The following is a 22,822-nucleotide window of genomic DNA, read 5'->3' on the forward strand; positions in this document are numbered from 1 at the left end:
TTCTTTTTTTACGATGGCGAAAGAAAAAAATATGCTATGATATGATATGCAAAGATGTTCTATGGATTTTATAGGCTGTAACACGCTTTAAACTTTTAAATGAGACCATTAGTAGTGGTAAACAGCAACGACAACGGCAAAATACCATTCCACGAATTTCCGAAACTACCTCTACATATGTCTCCACAGCAGAAGCTCTGCTGCGCTCTGCGTGTGTTGCTGTAGCTCTATGGTTGCTCGGGTGCGATTGCTGGCGAGCGCTTGTAATTGCGTGAGGTAGTTGCAGTTCTTACCGGATTAGTCGCTGTAATGTGAACTTTCTCGGTAAGTGACTACTCATATTCACCGCAATCTATATACGCATTGCGTTGAAGGTCGCTGTCATAGTATGCCGCGCAAGCATAGCTTTGCTTTAGCGCGCGTTGAGAGCGGCAGACATCTGCACGCGCGGTGCTCAGCTGTTAATGACAGCCGGTTGAACGCGTAGCTCTTATCGTTACGGATTTTGCGCTTTCTTGCCGCCTTCGAGCAATATGTGGTCGCAAGATGTCACGCTGACGGACGATCGAAACGCAGGGTAGACGCACGCGAGTTGTGCGATGGAGATCGAACGGCGGGTGCCTGCGGCGGGCGATCAAGCCCTGAAGCCGAGCATGGACATGCGACAGCTCTTCGTTGACAACATCACCGTCGAGGGTGACATGCTGTGGTAAGTGCGTGCTCAGCAGCCTTCGTGAAAGCTTGTACGAAGTGCATGCGAAGCGGTACTCCGCTTTTCATCATCATGCCAGATCTCGCAGGGTTTATAAACGTTTGTAGGGGTGTGCATGTCTATTTTCCGGCGCAATATCTTGCAGTTTAGCGTTGTAATTTTGCTTCGTATGTGCTGGAGAGGCACAGCACGAGTGCAGGCAAATAATCTAGCGTCGAGGCGCAGCACGTACCGCTAGCTACCAGTTTTTTATTCCATTGTATTCTTGGATAAGCATAGTGAGCAACACCAAGATGATGTATAAGAAAACAACGAAAACCAAAGATGATTATAAAACGGCTAGATGCGATAGCTTCTTGTCAAGGAAAGCACATCAATCAGTGAGCAGGTCTGCCTTGATTGCTTGTCTCTTGTTAGCGCATGTTACAAGAGAGACAACAGAAGCTAACTAACTTTACAGATTGGGTTGCAGATGTATTAGCTTGACCAGGGCGCTCAGGCCGAAGGATATGCAAGCTTTATTTGGTAAACTTATGGCACATGCTTTGTGATAATCTTTGTGATTTGCTTTGTATTCAGGAATATATCAGAATAGAAAATTAGTTTTTATTAAGTGCTGTGGGCTTGAGGTGTTCCTTTCGTTAATGCCTTCATATGTTTACAGTCAGTCCAGAATAAAACGCAGACACGCATATGCCGTACTTTTCCACTTTTCAGCGAGGCCTTTACGACCGGTTTATGAATATATACTTCGGTAGACCTTTTAAACCGTTGATTATGAATCAGTCTAGTTATGCATAGCAAGTGAAAATACACAAGTAAGATACTTTGTTTTGTTGAAAGGCGCTGTTCACATTTAATTCTGGCCTGACTGTACATGCCACATATACATCTTACGGGTCAACAACCAGTTACAAAAGGGGTGTCAATGGCACACTATGGCTTATTGACTATGAATGGGAACCGAGATGGAACCAGCTCAGATTGTTTCCCTTTAAGAAGAAGAATTGCTCTTTGTGTTGCTGTAGACGGCAGCGTATGATTCGAATGGTTTTGTTGTCTTGGAACGTGTGGAATCCAAGTCTTGAAAAATTGCTGTAGCCAGTTCTGGTCATGGCAAAGCAACCTTTTGTCTTGTGCCAGTAGCTGGGGTTAATCATCATTGTAAATAAAATCGAGTAAAAACATTTGATGGGCGCTGTCGTCAGAAATGTGTTTTGTGTTTTATACTTTGCTGCTCTTGATTTTTTTTTATCTTGTTCTCTTATACAAGGTTGTAGAAATGTGTTCTCGGTACTTCCTTTGTGATTGCATAAAAGCGCAGTACCTACTGGCTAGAAAACGGGTACAGTCAAGCCCACTTTAACAAACCTGATGGTCACATGTATTTTGTTTGTTGTATTCGAAGTTCGCAATTAGTGGACTTGCCCTATTACAGCCAAAAAATTCAGTTGGACAAAAGTGGTGTTTATTTCTTTAAAAAAGCGCATCATGCACGTCTGTTTCTTCAAAGAAGCCGGTTTTTAAGTTCTCCAATGTAGTCATATACTCCTGGCTGAGACCCCTGCTAAGGGCTAGCTGCTTTAGGGACACAATAATACCTATAGCGATTGAGGCATCCACAGCAGTTGATGTTAGGTCAGCATCCTTGTCTTCGATCCTCTACAAAATATTGGTGAAGCTCTCGTGCGCAGAAAGTACAGTATGCGTTACTCTTGTGTAAAGCATTGGAGCAGCGTATTGGGCTCCAAATGAAGCGGCACTTCGCTGCATCTACTAGGTTCTTGAAGCAACCTTTGCGCAGAAGTGGAGCTGCATAGACTTACGTAAGGTAGGAACTAGCACTTTACCCGAAAACTACCGGCTGCTGTCTGATTTCAGTTTTCATTGATTGATGCACCTTATTGATGCATTCATATGCCTTAAATAACAACTGTAACCAATATACTATGCTTTAAGGGGAAACTGTTAACTAAACATGGGCTGTATTGTGCACTGATGAAAAAGGGACATGTTTTGGCTCTGTAACTTTGACTGCATTGCCGAAAAAAATTGTCGCAGTGTATAGGCACTTTTTCTCTATCATACTGTAGCCCAGCATATCAGCAGGCACATTTCAGAAACTCTCTGCACTTTTCCTTGACGCTGCTAGAGCTTTGTGACTCACTGCATACTCAGGCTAGGACCCAGGCTGGCTCATACGGTGAAGCTGAATGTGGCTTATATGGATGGAAGCTTTTATGGGTTGGTTTACAGTGCAGAAACGGGGATAGAAAAGTAGGAGCCACATATTTTTATCGGCTATTTTGATTTGGGTGGTAAAGTAGTTGATTCAGCTATTGATAATGTCATTGATTCAGATAAAACAGCAATTTAGCCATTGTTTTCACTTTGCCCTGAAGAATGATGAAAAGTCTGGGGGTTTTTGTAACAGCCCATATGCAAGCCATTTTTTATGCTTCTTTGTTGAACCTTCAGTTAGAAGGACACTAGTTATCAATGAAGTCTGTTTGACATGCTTAGACAAGTATTTTAATGCTTCACTGTACCCATATACGACTTACTGCGTGTAATCAGACACATCAAGCACTTGATGCTGAACAGAGCATACCGACATAAGTGGGGTCACATCAATGAGTGCTTTTTGCTTTATTGCTGCATTTGGCCATACGTCGAATGGTACAAAAGTATCGTCAAGAAGCGATTGTTTGACAAAATTGTCCGTGCATGTTGGTGATGATTGTTTGGTGTTAATGACGTAATGGTAGTTTGACCAAAGTGAACCATGGGTAACGTGGTTTAGTTTGCACAAGGCATGGTCAAACACCCGCTAGGTGGATGCTCGAACTGCTAGGGCATCACTGCCGTCAACATCTCATGGTGTCCTGCATCTATCTTCAGTGTTGTTGCCAGTTTCAATATTTGCGTGCTGTCACATTTTTTTTTTTTATTCCCGCAGCTACGATGCAGACAGTGAGGGTGGTCCAGGTTTGTATGTGGGAGTGGAGCCAGCCACCCCGTCGCGTGCCTACTTTGAGGTGGAGCTCCTGGGCTTGGGCATAGCCGACCTGCTGCTGGGGTTCCTCTCGCCCCATGGCACCCTCACTCACCAGTGGGACTCTGCTTTGCCACTCGCTTGCCGGGTCAGCAAGGGCAGGTGAGATTGTCGCACATAGTGCATTCCTTGATGTGCTATTGAATGCCCTTTAATGTTATTGAATACCTTTGAACTCAACTGAATATGTGGCAATAGCTTCTCAGTGAGAGTGAAATGCAGAAAATTTTCTAACATGCCAAGATTTCGGGTTACACTAAAGAATCCCAGGCAATCAGATTGTTTTCAAAACCCTCTGTTGTGGCTTTCTTTGTGCCTCTTGATAAAGCTTTTCTTTACCACTTGTGAAATGGTTCAAAGTAGCCTTCAGGTTGCTGATTCCAGTGCGTGAATATGTGAACAGATGGTAACATCGTACCCATCACTTCCATGCATATGTTTGCATTTTGTTGGCTCCTGACATGCTATTTATTACCAGAGGATAATGTGCTGCTCAACAGCTCAGGCCAAGATGCCTCATTGTGTAAGACTTGCGCAGCGAGACGCTTTTTATGTAGTGGGTTGCAGAGGTAAAAGGCAAAGCATTATTTTTCGATGATTGTTGCAACCAGAGGCGCACACCTCATCTTTCTGTGCTGTTTTTGACTTGATTGAAAACAGTACAGTTTATTTGTTGTCCTTTTTCTGGTCACCAGCTAGAACAGTGCAAATTTAGCAATTCGTTATAACACTGCAAAGAGACAGAAAAAGTAGACATGACATAAGTGCACTTTACTTTTTCGTTGATGTCTTTTTTCACTTTTATAACAGCATGGCATGGCATGTTGGGTTTAATGTTCCAAAGCTGCAGTTCGTCTGTGGGAATGCCCTGGTGGGCTGTAGGCTAGTAATTTCAACCACGTGATGGTTCTTAACTTGTGCTGACATTGCAGAGCTTATAGGTTTGCTTTGCATTTCATCCCCTATTGAAATGTGGCTGCCGGGGCTAGGATTCGACCCTTTGTCCTCAGTCTCAGCAGTCAAAACGCCAAAGCCACTGAATAGGTACCAACTCGCCCTGTTGTTCTCTTTTGCTGACACTGAGTGGCCCTTTGCAGGCTGTCGGAATGCCAAAGCTACAAGCCTGGTGTGGCGTGCAGTCCTGGTGACCGGGTGGGCTGTGGTCTCTTCTTTGACCCCAAAGTGCGCTTCTGCAACTGGGGCACTGTGGTCACCTTCTTCGTCACGCACAATGGCAAAGAGGTCAGTCACTCCACCAATACAGCTGCGAAACTAGCGTACATCTCAGTTAAATACTGGTGACTTGTTTTTGCGGCAGTCTGTAGTGCAGTAGTTATTTAAAAGCAGATAATTGTAAATTGCTTTCCATGTTTTGCAACAGTGACAATATGTGCCACCTTCATCCAGCTGGCCGTACATGTCGTGGTGTCATGCCCATGTCTTCGTCTGTCCTGTGCACACTTTCAGTACTTCAGAAAACAGGGAAATTGGTATTCGTGAGTAGTAAATTAAAGGGATAAAATTTGTGCTTGAACATTTGTTTATGCAGAGCCATTTGTAATAAACATATACTTACAAACATAGAAACATAGACACGTAAACAAATTCATACGCCAACGTGTTTTTATTTCTTTATAGAAAAATTCAAGTGTATGTCATTGTTTTTATGAAAAGATTTGGCATGGCTACATTGGATGTAATAAATGTAGATGAAGGGCGAACCTTCGCTATATCATATGGTGCACATTGTGAGAAAAGAAAGTGCCAGGAGTCTGTAACCAAGTTTCTAGTTTAGTTCGTTTCTTTGCGTGGTTTTGAGCATTCATATTCACCGGTTTTTTTCCCCCTTTTTCGTGCTCTAAGAAGGTTGTGTACGACATATGGCTGCCTTGCAGGTAGGAAGGTCGACATCACTCGTGTCCGGGCGTCTTCACCCGGCCGTGGTGCTGAGGGATTCGGGACAGCAGGTGCGCCTCCTGGGTGAGGGCCGACCTTCGTGTGCTTCCGTAGAGGACGCCTTCATGTGCGTCGACTCGAACGAGGACGACTGGCTCCGTCTGCACGACGTGCACCTCAATGGGCCGGTAAGCATTGTGCCCATCCACTGCCACTTGCGTTGCTAATGAAAAGGTTAACCATTTGCCACTTCGCACGTCCACGAAGCAGTCTTCACCACTTTAAAGTGAAAAATCAACTACACTATTATTGAGTCTTGATCAACTAAGATCTTGGTTTCGTTTTCGAGTTTCACTTGTATTGTTTGTGTTTCATTTGAAGCTGATAGTACATGTGTGGTTTTTAGATGGTGGTCGATAAACTAGAGGAAATGAAAGAAAAAAAAAATAGGCTCCATGGAAGGCCACATACAGAAAGGGAAACTATGTGGAAAGATTTGGATAACATTTGGGTTACTGAACGCAATCTTAAAATGTGATGGGTCCCATGTGTGCCAGTGCCAGGTGAAGGTTGTCTGTTTCATACATCGGCCGGTTTTATTGAAGACTGAGTTATAATGTGTCCCCATGAGGCAGTGGCACATGGCACACACTTTAGTGATATATCTATGTGTAGTAAGAACTGTGTCTAAAATTGTGTAGGAAGATGGCTTCTCTGAGCAGCATTCTAAGTTGGCTTCTTTGTCTAAATCAGCTTCCTGCTGTCATTGGTAAGATAACCCCACCAAGTTTTTTGTTCTTTTTATATAGAACTGTTTGTAACATTAACTTAAATATGTACCATATTTACTCACTGAATGGACCCACGTTTTTTCCAGAAAAGTTGTCAATTTGGGGAGAGGGTTCACTTCACAAAGAAAGAAAGTTTAGGCAGATTTTATTTGTAGGAGCTGGAATTTCATATCATATGTCCACCTCTTCGTCCATCCGTCCGTCCATCGTCAATACAACCGCGCAGTTCACAAGTTGTGTCCTCGCGTCACCCGTGTTGGTGTCGGCGGTGTTTAGCATCATTCACGTGAAGAGGTGTTCTGCTTGCTGTGTCGCGGCACGTTCTGATGATTCGTGACTGTTGACGGTGTTGTCCAGTCACAGCGAGATAAAGTGAACATGCTGAACACTGGTCCTAAAGGTTAGGTGCATGTTTTTTATGCAAGGTTGAAACAAAAATAAATTCTCAACAACAAAAGTGGGGGGTGGGTTCATTATGCAACTGGGTTGATCACATAAGCAAATATCGTTATCTGCTGGTTACGTATTTAAGGGGGGACACTGGTCTTGAAAAAAAATTTTTTATTAATGAAGTCAGAGTTACGAAATCTTCGGGGCATATGTATTTTTGTGTGCCGATTCTAAATATGTCATTTAATTTCATGTAAAACAATTCCTTGAGCACTTATGCACTTTTTATGCTAGTATTTTGCGGAGAGTTTTGAAGAAAATTTGCTGCGGGAAACTCGCTGAAATGTATGCCATTGGGTTCTCTTGACACCAAGGTATACAATAAGGGTGAAATTGTCTTCCTGCCTATCATAGAACTTAAGTTATAGAGTTTTGAAGTTGTCGCTTCAGAAATGAGAAGGAAAGTGTGTACTCCCGTGTGTGAAGTTGCAGCTTCAGTACCCTATTACTAAAGTTCTATGAGAGCCAGGATGATAATTTTACCCTTACTGTATTCCTTGGTGTCAAGAGAACCCAGTGGCATACATTTCAGAGATTTTCCTGCAGCAAATTTTCTTCAAAACTCTCCGCAAAATGCTTTCATAAAAAGGGCATAAGTGCTCAAGGAATTGTTTTACATGAAATTAAATGACATATCTAGAATCAGCGCACAAAAATACATGCTCCCTGAAAATTTCATAACTGTGACTAAATTAATAAAATTTTCTTTTCAAGACCAGTGTCCCCCCTTAACTAAATATGCATTTTAAGACATTGTTGCAGGTTTCTGAAGACTTGGAGGCACAAAAAAGCTGTTGAGCCTACTACCCTACCATTGCGGAATTTTTTTGCCTGTATTTATGGGAACATTCAGACTTCAGAAGTATATTTGAATAAAACTTACCAACCAGACTTTTGCACAGATGTACAGAGGATGTACTGTATCAATAAAATAAAGTTAATGGAAGATGTCTTTCTGTGTGTAGCGAAGTAACGGTTATGAACAGGAGGCTACATTGGTACTGTCCATGTAGGTGCTGGAGTATGCGGGGCGTGGCACGAGCATGATTGATGTTGGCCTGGCCCAGACACGGGCTCCCCTCAGCACCGCCAACCACTACTACGAACTGGAGATCCTTGACCCTGGCGAGAAATGCTGCATCGCCATCGGACTTGCCCACAGGGTAGGGTATTGGTATTCCTTGTCTGTCCCTATGCTTGCATGTATTCTGAAAGCCTTAAAGGGCAACTGAAGTGGTTTTAGAATTCTATGAGTTTAAGGTTGCCGAATGTGCGAAATGTGCTGGTAAAGCCAGCGAAATCGTTTTGCTCTAGCATTTGAAGTGGTGGCGTAATGACCGAATAAAGTCGTCGTCGGTGTTCAGGCTTCTCTGAAGTGCACAGCGACGGGCAGAGGCCCCGATAATGACGTCACGTATGACGGCACTACGTTTCCAGCGAAGAAAGGGTTATTCCATGGAAGAAAACCGACGCTATCGAAGGTGAAGCTCACAATGCATTGTTTGGCGCCATCTGACGATGCACAGCAGCATGCAGGCGTAAGCAGCGGACATCTGAAGTTTCGGCGATAATGACGTCACTGCCGAGTTTCCTCGCACTCCTCCAGCGTAGTGAGGAGAAGCCTGAACATCGTCGCGGTTTCAATCGACGATTATGTCACCATTTTAAACGCTGGTGCAAAAATACTTTGCATGGTTCATCTAAAAGCTTGATAGATTCGAATTCTTGAATAACCTCGAATTATTAAAAAGCCGTTTCAGCTTCCCTTTAAGGAGACATGCTCCAGAACAACATTTTTTGTTAATATTTGTTCCAGGTGGGTTAAAATTTCACAGTTCAGACAGTTCTTTTTATATCTGTTGTCAGTTTTCACCTGCCTTGCTTGGTTCAGTTTCTTGCAAGTAATGAATTTCAAATGTCGGGATGTTTTTGTGCATCTATTTGTCGCCAGTATGTACACATGACAGCTCAGAGAAATATCTCATTTTGCTCACTATGACTGCATTATGCAGTGAGAGAAATGTTTGCCGTGTCTAAAATTTCTTATTTTTTCAAAAATTAATACTAGAATGGTTGTAGCAAATTTGACTCCCATTCCCCAGCATAAATTGCAATAAAAATGGTACAGCTGCATTCTGCCTAGAGTAAAGCATATCCGTACCAAATTTGATTGTGATGCGATGAGAGTAACTGCAATAATGTCGTACACAAGCCCTGAGGTTGCATAAAAAATGGTAAACCAGGAAAAATGTGTCTCAAGGGATTTAAAAAAAACAGTAGTGATGCAGCTTCTGGGGACATAAAGAACTCTAGTTTTGTATTTTTTTTTTTCGAGCTACGAAATTGTCAGAGGATGCTTCTGAAAGAAGAAGGTTTCCTTTACCTTTATGCAATACTGCAATGGCTGGAAGCAACGCTATTTATATTTGTTGCCGTTGTGAAAGTAGCTTAATTGCGGTTGTTGTTGAATAACTTGGCATGATAACATTGCATATTTTAGTAATTTTGCATCTATATTCAGCGCTGGTATTGCTGGACATAAAAGAGAAAGGCTTGCACGTAATAAAATAAGCAAAAACCAAAAATGCGATTTTTTGGCAAAAATTATCATTTTTTCACCTGTGTGTCCCCTTAAATGGTAGCTTCTCAGTTCACTGTGCATAGAGTGTGTAGTCTACTGAGTTGACAGAAGAGCAGCAAACTCGATCATTCAAAGTCCATTGAATGGCATTAGTGTGCACTTGTGAATGCAGTGTGCTTGTAAGTGTGTCATACACAATTTCAGGGTGACTCGGGGGCAGTAAGTTAGGGGCAGTTACTTCAAGAGAAATTTCAGGGGCATTAAGTTACTTAGCTTACAGCAGTGACTTGCATTTAGAAGGCAAAATTACACTGACCCCACTCTTGTGCCAAATGCACCAAACTGTGCCAAACCAGATAAGCTGTGCCATCGTGATAAATATTGCAAAATTGTGCCGAACTGCTACAGGACAGACTTTGAGCATATGTGTACCACTGATGTATCACACACTTTGAGCCAGTCGTAATTATAAGCGAAACGGTCCAAAGAAGTGCAGTAGTAAAATTTGGGTCACTTGGAGGTGAAAAAAATACTAATTGAAAAGGTAGGAAACTACCACAGGCCACTGCTGTGGAGTGGGCTGAGTGAGATGATTGCATATGAATGTTCCTTAATGTCAAGCGTGTGTGGATATTTTATAGAGCGTATCGCACACGAGCACCATGCATCTTGCACTGTGTGCCTTTCCAGAAAATTAAACCGTCTCTCTGCAGTACCTTTGAGTGAAAGCATCCAGCACAATCTGAGTTTCTGAAAAAAAGTTGGCTTAACGAATCCCTTGCCGAAGATTTGTTCTTATAAGCTGGGCGCTCACTGCAGCAGGGCGGACCTAACTGCTGATCACGTATTATCCACATGCAGGACTACCCCAGGCAGAGGCACCCCGGGTGGAACGGTGGGTCCATCGCCTATCATGCAGGTAAGCCGGAATTGAGAAAGACAGGGCGTCAGGGGGCCTGTTTCTACAAAGCAGTGCGTGAATTGAGGCCCAAATGTCGATATGCAGCATGGATTGATTTGCATCAAATGGCAGAGATCAAATTGCAGTATGGATCATCAAAAAAATAAAACGGGATAACAGTCACTGTCATACTTGGTTTGGTTCATCTAAAAACGGCGCACAGAAAAAACATGCAGAACACAGGGAGAACAGACAGGACAAGAGCGTTCCTGTGCGTTCTCCCTGTGTTTTGCGTGTTCTCCCTGTGTTTTGCGTGTGGTTTTCAGCTATCCTCAAAATCATTCACAGCAAATTGCAGAGCTTCTCAAAGCCACAGAACGCAGCTTGAACACTTTTGTGCGAGTAAATACAGATGTCTATGAGTTTTATTAAGGCGGAAACTTGGGCTAGTTGGAAAGCTTTTGGATTCATATTTGCTAGCGCTTAGTGAACACACGGGACAAGAACACAAATACACAGGACAGACGCTAGCGTCTGTCCTGTGTATTTGTGTTCTTGTCCCGTGTGTTCACTAAGCGCTAGCAAATATGAGTCTATGAGTTTGTATGCACTAACACAGTTCCTGCAAGCTGAGGGGAGCATGAGAATGCTTTTGCTCCTTTAGTGAGTGTGCCTGTTGCTGCTGTTGCAGATGATGGCAAGATCTTCGTTGGAAGCGGAGTGGGATCACGGTTTGGACCCAAGTGCCAGAAAGGTGACTCCCAGTTTCGGATGACTTTGTTGAAGTGCTGCTGAAGAACTGCCGCTGTTGTTTTCAGCGTGCATAGCTTCAAGAAAGTCCTGTGGTTTTTTGCTTGTCTGGTGTGTTTTGTGGCTTATCTGAGACAGACTGTTGAATGCCCAGAGCCATTGTAACAACAGGGTAACAACATCTCAAGCATTCGCGTTAAGGGAGGATGCTTAATTTGTAGTCAGGTTTGGTAATCATTGTAATATCTGGACATACCGTTTGTTTGTCTTCATAAGTAATTTTCAGAACTTGTTCCAGGTAGTCTGAAATCTAGCATGAGGTATTGCTTAATCATCTGTAACTGCACTGCTGGTGGGCTTTTTTTGTTTTTGCACAAGGAGATAACTTAGAATATTGCTGAGAACTTTGTGTTTGTGTAGGTAGCTAAGGTAAATATTCGGTGGAGGAAAAAATATGAAACCTTTGTCATCCTAGCCATATACAAAAGTAAACTAGTAGAAGTCAGTGCCATGCACTTGTGAGAAGTATGTGAGGCCTGGAAGTGCCACCACATATAGTGATATAAATGTGTTTTTTAAATGATTAACTGGAACCATGTCTGCAGCTCTTGTACGCAGTTGTATTGTGTAATGAAATGTGTGATTATTCAAGGTTTTCTCTGACTCTCTACCTATTTCAAACCACGCAGATGTTAAAACTTACTTTGCTATATCCAATAATGTGTCGAAGCTTGCACGTTCAGTGTCATTATTGCCTTGTATTATACTATAGGGCTGTTTGTTTTTGGGTTTTATTTCTTTACAGAATTTGGACAGTAAAAACTGGGAAAATGTCTTTTTTGTTCGAATTGGGGTACAAAGTGGGTTCTTCAGAAAAAAATTAAATCTTACGTTTATTCGCGTAGTGAACTTGCTCACATAATGAACCCCTCCTGCGCGCGCGCGTACACATATGCACGCACGCACGCGCACACACACACACACACACACAGAGAGAGAGAGAGACAGACGGAATCGAAAATGGTGAATCCCTCTTGCATCATGGCTAACACTCAAACATTCACATTACACACTCATAACCATCTGTAGCCTTAGTCGCTTATGCGCCAATAAACTCAACTCAACTCATAACCATCTGGTGAGCTTTTTTAACCTTGCCTAAAAACCACAAGCCCGACCTTCAGGGGCAGTGTTCAGCACGTCCGCTTTGTATTGCCGCGATTGGCCAGTGCCACCGCCTATCACAAAATCGTTGGATCACACTGTAGTACGGTAAACATCTGTTGAAGTGATTGATGCTAAACACTGACAACAGGAACGCACCTGACCATGTGCTTTTGCTGATGGATGGACAGTATGAAATTTTGGCTCGCAAAAAAATCCGTCAAAAATTTCTTCCCTCATGTACTGAACCCTCCCCCCAAATTGATATCAACTTTTGTGGTAAAAAAAATGGGTTCGTTACATGAGTAAATGCTGTAATTTGGGATTTTTCGGGTCCTTGTTTTGCAGCAAAGAGCAATTTACTGCAAGTTTTTGTTTTAGTACTGCACACAATATACCTTGTTCTTTGCTCAATATTTCACCGATAGCTTTGAAATGGCAGGTTGTGCTAGGTTGCACATGACCTAAAGATTAACTACATTTCACAGCCATCGTTTAGTTGATGAAACTGAAAACCAAAACAGCTTGAGAGAAGGAATTCAATTATAAATTAGTTAGCAGTTGTAGGCAAATACTTAGTGGTGATCCATGTACTTGATGCCTAATGCATCATTTGAAAGAAGATAAGGAAGTAAAATTAAATGGTACGGCAAAACAGCGCTGACAGACGGGACGGAAGAAGATGAGACAAACACATGCGCTGAACTAGCAACCAAAACCGTCCGTCAGCGCTGTTTTGCCGTACCATTCAGCATGAACCAACCAGCCCGACTCAGCCCTCTCCTTGAATTCATTTCTTGTACATCGGGCACTTTCCTTTCCGCCTATTGCCTCCGCTCACCTGTTGTATGTGTAAACCTTCTGACTACAGCAACGTGTCGGGCACGTCTCCTCACGTATTCGTTGAAGAGCGTGAAGCTCCTTTTCTCTGCCAGGAACAAGTTGGGAGGCCTGTGCAAGAGAGTGAATCAGGAAAATGGAAAGAAGGCATGTCAGAAGAAACACAGAAACAAATTTGTCAACTGTTGCTGTGGTGTGATCTACAAGGTTCCACTGTCATGTGGCCGATTTTACATCGGGGAGACCGGACGGTGCGTCAAAGATCGGCTACGCGAACACGCGAAAGACATAGAAAACATGTCACGCCGAAATAACATGGTCATTCATTTCGCAGATTGTGACAAATGTCAGGCGTTTTTAGACCAAACCACTATCATCGCCAAGTATAGAGATCACACCTCACGCCTGATATCGGAGGCCTTTCACATTCACACATTAGGCAACTCATGTGTAAGCCAACCATCGGTGGCTCTATTCCCACAGGAGATCGCTTTTCTTAATCATTGATGATATCCGGAATGTATGCCTTGTCATGTTTACACCGCAGTTTTTTCCCTTGTATGCTTTATATTGCACCCCTCTTTCGCAATAAACCATTTGGTTGTTAGTTCAGCGCATGCGCTGTCTCATCTTCTTCCGTCCCATCCGTCAGCGCTGTTTCGTCGTACCATTCAACATGAACCAACCAGCCTGACTCAGCCCTCTCCTTGAAGTAAAATTAGATGTCTGCAGACCTTTAACCTAATTTTTAAAAAATCGCTATAGTCCCTTAACCCAATCTTTTAAAAAATCACTTCAGGGCGTAAGAGTTGGGTAAAACCCGAAGGGCCCCACTTGTGTATCAGTTGAGGCATGGACCAACCAAAGTTTGCTTCTACTTTGTTTTATCTGATAATTGCTGTGTCAGTGGTTGTTATAGTGCCTGAAAGTGCAATGATTTGTATGCCCCACTGCAGGGGACATAATGGGCTGTGGCATCCTGTTTCCGCCCGAGTACGAAGATCCCGACGACTCCTTCAACAATGACAACCGGCCCTGGGCTCTGGTGGACGATGACGAGGAGTACGACTTTTGGCGGGACGACGCACCTCCCCTTGCTGGCACTTCGGTACAGGTGAGGGGGCAGAGCACCTGTCGGACAGCTGCCGCAGGAGTTTGAAGTCTCTCTTTTTTTTCGTTGAGGGCGAGAGAAAGCTGGCAAACACATTGAGAAAGGCAGTGTCTTAGTGACCAGTTAAACTTAAATTGAATTAATGGTAGTGTGCAGCAGGCTAGGAAAAGGAAAATGATAGGTGTAGTAACATTAAAGAGACCGGAAGAGAGTTCAGTGGGTCAGGAAACAAACATGAGTTGAGCACGTATCCAAAATGGGCCCGAGGGGGCCAGTCTGCCCCCCCCCCATCCCTCGAAATCTAGCTCTACCCCTCCCCCCATCAGTCCTTCTAGAAGTTTCTTGTTGACCATGCACCTCACCCCCCTTCTGGGGTGAATTCTCTTGAGCCCCTCCCAAACACAGTTTCTGGTTACGTTCCTGACATGAGTTAATGACATGCTAGTCGAAATCAAAAAGAAGAAATGGGCAGAGGTAGGGCATGAATGCAGAGGCAAGGTAACCAGTGGCTGTTAAGGGCAGTGGACTGGATTCCAACATAGAAGGTTGCCGGCAGAATGTAAGGTGGGTTGATGAAATTAGGAAGTTCTGGACAGCAGATGGTGTAGCTTTAATCGATATTTATTTATTTATTTATTTCATATACCCTCAGGGCCATTGGCATTAGAGAGGGGAGTGGTTACAGGTGAAAAAAAAATCGTAACAATACAATAAACAATATGGGGCTGTTATCAAAAAAGTTACAGATGTGTCTAATCATACAATGTTAGCTGAGGCGTTCTTGAAAAGCTGGTAATCTTTGATGGTTGCTGTTGGTGCGGGAAGGTGATTCCACTCTGCTGCTGTTCGAGGTAAAAATGACTGAAAGAAAGCGTTAGTTCTGCAAAATGGGACACCAACTTTGTAGGCATGATCTAATCTTGATGATAGGTGATGCGGGGAAGAGAGTAATTCACTGCGCAGGTGTGGATGATGAAAGATCTTATGGAATAGGCAGATACGAAACATTTTGCGACGTGAAGCTAAGGATGGCAGATTAAGGCTTGATTTCATTGAAGATATGCTAGCGGTCCTATTATAGTTGGAGAGAATGAAGCGGGCTGCGTTATGTTGGACCATTTCGAGTGAATGAATAAGGTTTTCATGATGAGGGTCCCAGATGGATGCGGCATATTCTAGTTTTGGACGTATTAATGTCTTGTACAATAGCAGTTTGAGGGATGAAGGAGCTCTGGCGATGTTGCGGCGGATATAACCCAGCATACGATTGGCGTTGTTAACTATGTATGTGATATGTAGAGACCAAGTGAGAGTGGAAGTGATGTGTACACCAAGGTACTTGTATGAGTGTACTTGTATATCAAGAGAAGAGGGCTTTTAAAGTGACATTGTTAAGGAGCTCGTGCCACAGAAAATCCAGCGTTGTTGGTGTCATCGGTGTCGTTGACTGTGAGCGAAAAACCCCTGAAAAATCCCCAGAGAAGCAGCCTAGGAGGCAGGTGGGCCACCTAGGTCATGGGGCATTGCGGTGTCATCACAATTTGCCCACCGAATAGTGATTGAACTGCCCACCGTGGCAGCTGGCAGTTAGATTAATGATTGGTCACTCGGGAACTGCAACCTCGGTCGCATAAGACCCACCGGTGGCAGCACCTGCCATCGCAGGGCACTGGCTTATTGCTTAACCGCTGCATCACTGCACCATGACTGGTATATGAGGACTCCCAGGGATCTGTGAATGTGAAGTAGAGAATGACTAATTCTGCATGTGTGGGGATCAACCCATCACGCTATCGCGTCATATCCTAAAGGTGGAGCTTCAGTGTCTCTTTCAATTTTATTTCTGCAGTAGATGTAGCCAGGTTACTTATGATGATGACTGTAGGCCCCGTCCAGGCTCATACAGGAGTGCGGATATTAACATTCACATACGCTTCAGAACATGACAAAGTGTAAAGGGCACAAACAGCTGTTGTACTCTAACCGTTGCAGGTGTTTTTCACTCTAAACGGCGTCAACGTTGGCCGTCGAGAGGTAGCCATGCCAAAGGGCGGTCTCTACCCGACGGTTGGCATGCTGAGCTGCAGGGAAAAGGTCAAGGTCGACCTTCACCCCCTCACCGGCTGAGGGTGTGCCGTTCTGACCGCTGCCGCTAGGAACACGAGTGTTGGCAGGACACGCTGCAGAGTATGTGTGCATCTGGTCCAGTGGCCTGGAGAATGCCTGATTAAAAGAGTTTGTTAAGTTATCCGGGGAATGGTTTGACAGCATGACGCGCTGCCACAAGATTGCTTCAGGACATGGAGACAACAAAAGAAGGGTGCTCGTTTTATGGTCTTGCGTCCTAAAGTGATCGCCACGTTGCGGCACTGTTGTTTTACTTTGAACATCTAGATCGTATTCAGTTATTATTTCCCAAGCTTCAGTTTATCTTATAACTTGTTGATTCTTTCGAAGCACTCAGCATTGAGGGAAAACCCAACACTGGCATGGCTGCAAGCAGATGGCCAAGTAATGTCACAATATGTGCAGGTCGATCAAAAGTTCCCAGGCCACAGAGTTTGCATTTTAGCAGTCCAGTCGGGCAGTTACGACACCCCCGAAGCTCAAAATATCTTTAGAAGGTAGAAGGAGCATCGTTCTAACCTCTGAGAAGCTTGATAGCTTTATTGGCATCCTAAGTGCCAGGATATAGCGATGAAAAGCACCCAAGCAGCACATAGCGTCGGCCCAATATTGTGAATGCGTTAGCAAAGACCGGTTCTACAAATGACCAGTCTCTGGCAACACATTTCCAATATTGGGACGATGCACTATGCTGCTAAGGCAGACTCTGTGGCCTGGGAACTTTTGACCGACCCTGTACCTGGTATTTTGAGGGATTGATAGCAAGAAAGGAGAAAGTCATTAGATGCATTTGAAGTGTTTCTGCCTGCATCAGAAAAAAAACCTGAAGTTAGTCATCATAAGGACTGGCAGAATGAAAAATTCAGGAGGTGATGGTTGTCTCTCCAAGCACCAGGTGCCACAGTCATATGACTGCTATTGAGCTCCAGAACTTGTTAGGCCCTGACAGAGGATGAGGTTTTTCCCTCCTAGGTGTTCCCTTCCCATGCTGCCTTTTGAGCTATTTGTTTTTATTATTGTTGTTGTTGTTGTTGGAAAGTGAGTATCATGGTGCTCTTGAAAGATTCATGCATAAGGAAGGAGAGCCTTGTCTCTTGAATGGTGACTTTGTGTTCCCTGTCATGCTTGGTGTGACTGTACTTTTGTTTAAACTGCTGTGCTATTTATGTTGACTGCGAGGTGAATCAGTGTTTTTTGTGTGGCGAATGAACTTCATCTTGCAAGAGACATGGCTGGTCTACTACTATGCATAGAGGCATCAAGTTTCTGGCTGGTTGAAGCTTGTTCACTGGTCTATCCATCTTAGCATTGTATGCATTAAGAGTTGCACAGAGTTTCTGAAAACTACCCAAGAAGGAAAAAAGATACTACTGTTTGCCCACTTTTCTTGAAGAGTGGTTTAGTCACCGTAGGAATGGAGGGAAGTGTGTACTTTAAGTTCCACTTGGCTAATGTTTAGCCATAAACATGGATTTGGCTGTGGGTTCACAGCCACATTGCAGTCAAGATTGACATGCATCTTTAATAGCGCTCCTGCAGTCGTGAAGTTTCTTAGATACTTTTGCGGGCTTCCGAATCCGGCAGAGACGATCTTTGCTCCCAGTGTACGCAGGTTAAATTCATCGTGTGTACCCCACTTATTTGACATATTTCATGCAAGTAAGTATGTTGTATATAAGGCCCATTTTGAAATCAGCTCTTTCTTTTTTTTAAGATTTTTCTCAAGAAAAAGTTGCAGCCAAATCCACATTTTCAGCCTAGCCAAGCCAAAGGCAGAGCTCACACTTTTCGTTGTTTGTTTGGTGTGTGAACAATAACAGTTAGTTCTCCTTCAAGCTAACTCTCTGAAACCCTGCAGCATGGATGACGTAGACAGAGAAACGTAGTCAGAGTCAGCAGAAAAATCATGCCGGGAAAATGTGATTTAGAAGTTTGCCGGGGCGGGCTTGCCGCACTTGGCTCAGCACAAGGTTGAGTGGAAATCTCTGGCTGTCGGGTGCAAACATTTACTGTGCATCAGGGCATGAATACAAGTACAGGCTGAGGTGTTGCCGAGCCAGTGTTCTAGGAGTACCCCTAGAGCGGTAATGGTACGTTGAAATGTCATGTCGATCGACAGGAGCAAGAGACATGAAGAGGGCCTATTCGGACTAGTTGGTGCATGTTGATGGAAACCGACTGAACAGCGCTAACAGGTCGGACGTACGAGAGAAACAGCACGTTTGTCTGTGTTGTTCTCTTGCGTCCTGTCTGCTAGCACGGTTCAGTCGGTTTCCATCAGCAAGACAAACACACAAGAAGAAAAGAAGTGGCAGACAGCCTCCGGTCGATGCCTGTCCACCTTTTCTGGTGCCGTCATCTTGTTTTGTCTGGTCCATCAGCTGGTACACCTTCGTAAGTCACTCACAGAGAGCTTGATCGTGCTGTGTGTGTACCGCATTTGCTCACAAATAAGCATACTGTTTTTGCCCCAAAACTTTTCAAAGCTTTGCGATGTGCATTCACAACTTAGCATAATATGTTAGCAAGAAGTTATATTTTGGCTGCCAAAATAGCAGGTGTGTTCTTTATGCGAGTGGTATATTGTAGTCTTCACAAGCAGGCATGTTGTTCCATTAGCAATGCATGCGTTTTCGTGTTCCATCCATGGGAGATTCCTCCCATGGAGGCAAAGTAAACGGCCAGACAGCAGTTGTCTATATAGAAGCATCGCTGCTTGCTCGCTAGGGTAGATTGTTGTGAATAGCTGATGGAGAAGGCATGACGTCATGTGATGGCATGGACTATACACTGATGTTATGACAGAGGCATGGGTCTGGCTCCTTTTCTCCTAAGAAAAGGCATTGCTGCTAAATTTAAGCCAGCCTCCAAGCTGCCTCATTTGAGTCGGGTGGCGTGGCAGGTTCATCAAAGAAGCAAGTCGGGCTAGTTGGTGCTTTTGATTAACCGGCCGCAACATGGTAACAAATGCTAAAAAACACAACATAAAACGAAAAGAAACCGATGGGACACAGGTTCATCACGCTCTGCGATGACCAGTGGTGCATGCAACCTTTGTTATGGAAAGCCTTCTGTTAATGTGGTATAGAAGCATGCCCCTGTTAGGCGCGCCGGCTTATTCTGTAGCCACCATGGAAATTACTTGCTGTGAATCAATTGCACTTTGGCTTGTTTGTTCTGTAGTTCAAACTCTTTTGTTCGCAAAACCTCTTCTGTCCAATATCGAGCCTCTTTATCAGTCGTTTTCTGAACGCAGATGACTACGCTGGTGATGTCAGTGTAGCCACTACAAGTTCACAAGGACAGAGGTCCATGCAAAAAATTTCACGAATGAGACGACTGAAACCCTGTTGCATTCATTTGGACCCACTGGAATTCACTGCATTTTTCTACCAAGAAAATTGTATCAAGGCTGGTGCCGCTCATAACCCTTGAATTATACCAACATATGCAGGCTAGTTACATGCTAGGAATCTTTTCTCAGAAGCTGTTATGCATGACATACCCATCCCAAGTCTTTTGGTCAGTTGAATTCAGTTTCAACTTCGTTGCCTGTCATAGGAGGAATCAGGAGTGAAAACTGTGAAACAGCTTGACTAATAGCTTTATGTTGGCGTGCTTGTCAAGAGCACATGAATCTGTGTACTTTAAGCTGCACCAGCTCTTATCACACTTAGCAGTGCTTTTATTGACACTTTCTTGAAGCTATTTTGACCTCTGTTGACTTCAGGGAAGAGTGCTGCCATATACCCGCGTCTCAGCAATGTTCCAGTTAATTAACGCCATTATTTTCATAGCTAATGTCACAATTCCATATCTAGTACCATTAAATTTCATAATGAGGGTACTGGCAGACTAGTTGAAAATGTTTACATGAAAGTAAAGTTCTTTTCAGAAATGCAAAACATTTTGCATTCTGACTTGTGCCAGCTTACCTAAAATCCACGTGAGAAGGGTACCTGACCGTGGCAAATGGTAGACGTAAGCGCATATGTGTCTGTGCTTCCTCAAGAAATGCGCTTTGCTGATGCAAGTGGTAAAGTAAACCAGGTGCAGAGCTTAACCCAGTCTGTATTGCTTTCTTACCTAGTTGCGTGTATTGCAAATATTTGCTTTTGGATTAAGCTTGATTTTCATTGATTACGGCAGCCTGAGAGGGAGTTTTCAGAAAATTGTATTACACCCTATTATGTGCCGAAAAGCTTGTTTTTCAACAAATGTTTTGTCGCTGGCTGCAGCTAAACTAACCTACCGTGTGGGAACTCTAAAACCAGTTTACAAAAGCCTTCACAACCAAATATATTAGTGTTCTATCTCCTGTTGTCCCTTCTTTAATCCTCTTTTACTCCTCCACACGAAAAACTGGATGCCTATCCATTGCTCTTAGGTGAAAGTGGTCTTGACCTGTATTTTTAGGTTTTTTAAACGAAGCAAATGTTTTAAAGTATAGATTGAAAAAATGTTTTTAAGTAAACAAACAAACAAACAGACTTCTAACCTTGTGTTTGTCGCATGGCGGCATCAGTCACTTATGTGGCATAAAACCCAACACAGCACAGCACGCCTTTCCATTTTTCAGTAAAAAATAACGCCCGATTCTTGCCCCCTGAGTGCTGAAAAATGTAATACCTGGAAATGAAGGACCATATGCATATACAACAATCCTTGAGCATTTAACAGTCAATGTGTATCGCTTGAAGCCTTGCTGTACAGTGCTGTTCCTCGTAAACGGGGAGCACTCAGTCTGCATTCACACAACTAGTTGTATGAATGCGATCTTCTGCTGGTCTGTCAGTTTTTTTTGTATTGTTTGTGTAAGAGTCAGCCTTGCGGCATTTGCCTAGGCTCCATGTAAAAGCAAAAAAGCATTTTCTTGTACAGGTAAACTCATATAAATTAGACGTTTCCTGCCATATTGCACCAAGCCTCAGGAGTTGCTGATTGCAGGCAATTCTCTGCAGACATGTGCTGCCAGTTGTAGTGCTGTTCTTGTGCATGAGCAATCATGCCCCACCAGGTGCTGCCATTCTTGTACCGTCTGGGTGTAGATGCTGTCTGGGTGTATCAAGGAGTCTACTGTACTCATCAACAGCTTTTCTTGGCAATTTAGTGAAGTCTACTGGGGGAGAGCATTCATAATAATGTCAGTCTGCCAGATATTTGTGCTTCTGCGCAGCGGTGTGTCGGGCACATTGCTTTCCCCACGATGCCCTTTACTACGGCGTCTCTCGTAGCTTGAGTCGCTTTGGGACGTTAAACTCCGCAAACCAACCAACTTGTGTGCGTTGCTGTAGCAGCTGGCGCCATCTATTGAAGCTTCTTGTAACTAGATGTGCCTAGCAAATTTGTTGTAATCAAAAGAACTGCTTTTTCCTTGACTTCCAATATTGAAAGTTGTTATTTGTGTTAGAAATATACCTTAAATATGAATATTTGTAGTATACTATGTTTTAAAGAAGAAACTAGCCAGTCTATATTCCACTGCATAGTAAGAGAGGGCGTTTTGGCTGCATGGTTTCCGTTCCATTGCCAGAAAAAGTCGTGGAGTATATATTTTTGATAGTGGCTTGTTCCTAGAGCTAGGGAAAGCATGTTCAGGGTCTTTTGATGGCATTCTATTGACCACAGAACTTACCCTAAAGTTTCGTATAAGGACCGACCAAGCATGAGAGGCACTGTTATGAATAAAAGACCAACAAATTGCCGTCCTGCTAGTTTCCATCGTGATGGAACTTCCAGAAAAAAATTTTTTGGTCAGCATTCACAAACCAATCGCAGATAGAAAAGAACCAAGTGCAGAAACTTGCAACCTGAGCCATGTGAGCCGACTGCTGTGCGAGACGTAGCAGGGCTGTCTTGTGCATAGCATGAGACACATTTTGAGCATCCCATGTTAACCCTGAAATACCCAGCACACCATGCATGGTGCAGCCTGTACTAACGTTAATTTTTGCCTTAGAGCTTAAGATAATACTGTATAATCTCATGTAAGGGCCACACCCCATTTTGAATTAGATAATTGAGAAAAAAATACGGTTACACATTTTTTCTTAATTCATGTATGGGTCACATCTTCAAAATTCACTCAGATTTAAAAAAAAGAAGTGCGGCCCTTACACAAGTTTATAAAGTATGCTTCACAGCATGATGTATATGTTTTGTGTCTAGCAGGCAATTGCGGAAAGACCGTGGTGTATCTTAGCTTTGCTCAAGCACCACTGCATTCCATTTCGGTCAAACCACCCAGCTGGCCAGGAGGACAGGAATATCGGAAGCTATGGATTGGTTTCATATTTGACCTGCCTTGTGTATTCAAATTGTGAAATCGAATTCACATTGACATCCCCAAAATGGCAGCACCTTGTGGGACACTTCCCTCGCATTTCTTTGTTTAGGGAAGTTTAGGGAAAACGCTTTGCAGAAACCGTGTGTGCCTTCCGTAGC

The 22,822-nt window shown here is 43.5% G+C and overlaps 1 protein-coding gene across 1 annotated transcript; it reads left to right on the forward strand.

The window, feature by feature from the left end:
* Positions 1 to 187: 187 nt before the first annotated feature.
* LOC149365388 (SPRY domain-containing protein 3-like) lies at positions 188 to 17,662 on the forward strand. Its single transcript, XM_089542120.1, has 10 exons — positions 188 to 324; positions 577 to 709; positions 3,672 to 3,869; positions 4,865 to 5,009; positions 5,663 to 5,851; positions 7,918 to 8,067; positions 10,347 to 10,404; positions 11,078 to 11,140; positions 14,097 to 14,254; positions 16,244 to 17,662. The coding sequence occupies exons 2-10, from the start codon at positions 600 to 602 to the stop codon at positions 16,376 to 16,378; spliced, it is 1,206 nt and encodes a 401-aa protein (XP_089398246.1). The 5' UTR covers positions 188 to 324; positions 577 to 599; the 3' UTR covers positions 16,379 to 17,662.
* Positions 17,663 to 22,822: the final 5,160 nt, after the last annotated feature.

The sequence above is a fragment of the Amblyomma mixtum genome, chromosome 1 (assembly GCF_055824585.1).
Source record: "Amblyomma mixtum isolate Tamu chromosome 1, ASM5582458v1, whole genome shotgun sequence".
Lineage (NCBI taxonomy): Eukaryota > Metazoa > Arthropoda > Arachnida > Ixodida > Ixodidae > Amblyomma > Amblyomma mixtum.

What these genes read in the sequence shown, in the direction of transcription:
- LOC149365388 (XM_089542120.1), top strand. Translation starts at nt 600, where the DNA reads ATGGAGATCGAACGGCGGGTGCCTGCGGCGGGCGATCAAGCCCTGAAG. An exon ending in GTCGAGGGTGACATGCTGTG is followed by an intron (nt 710 to 3,671) that starts GTAAGTGCGTGC and finishes TTATTCCCGCAG; the next exon opens with CTACGATGCAGACAGTGAGG. An exon ending in CCATCGGACTTGCCCACAGG is followed by an intron (nt 8,068 to 10,346) that starts GTAGGGTATTGG and finishes ATCCACATGCAG; the next exon opens with GACTACCCCAGGCAGAGGCA.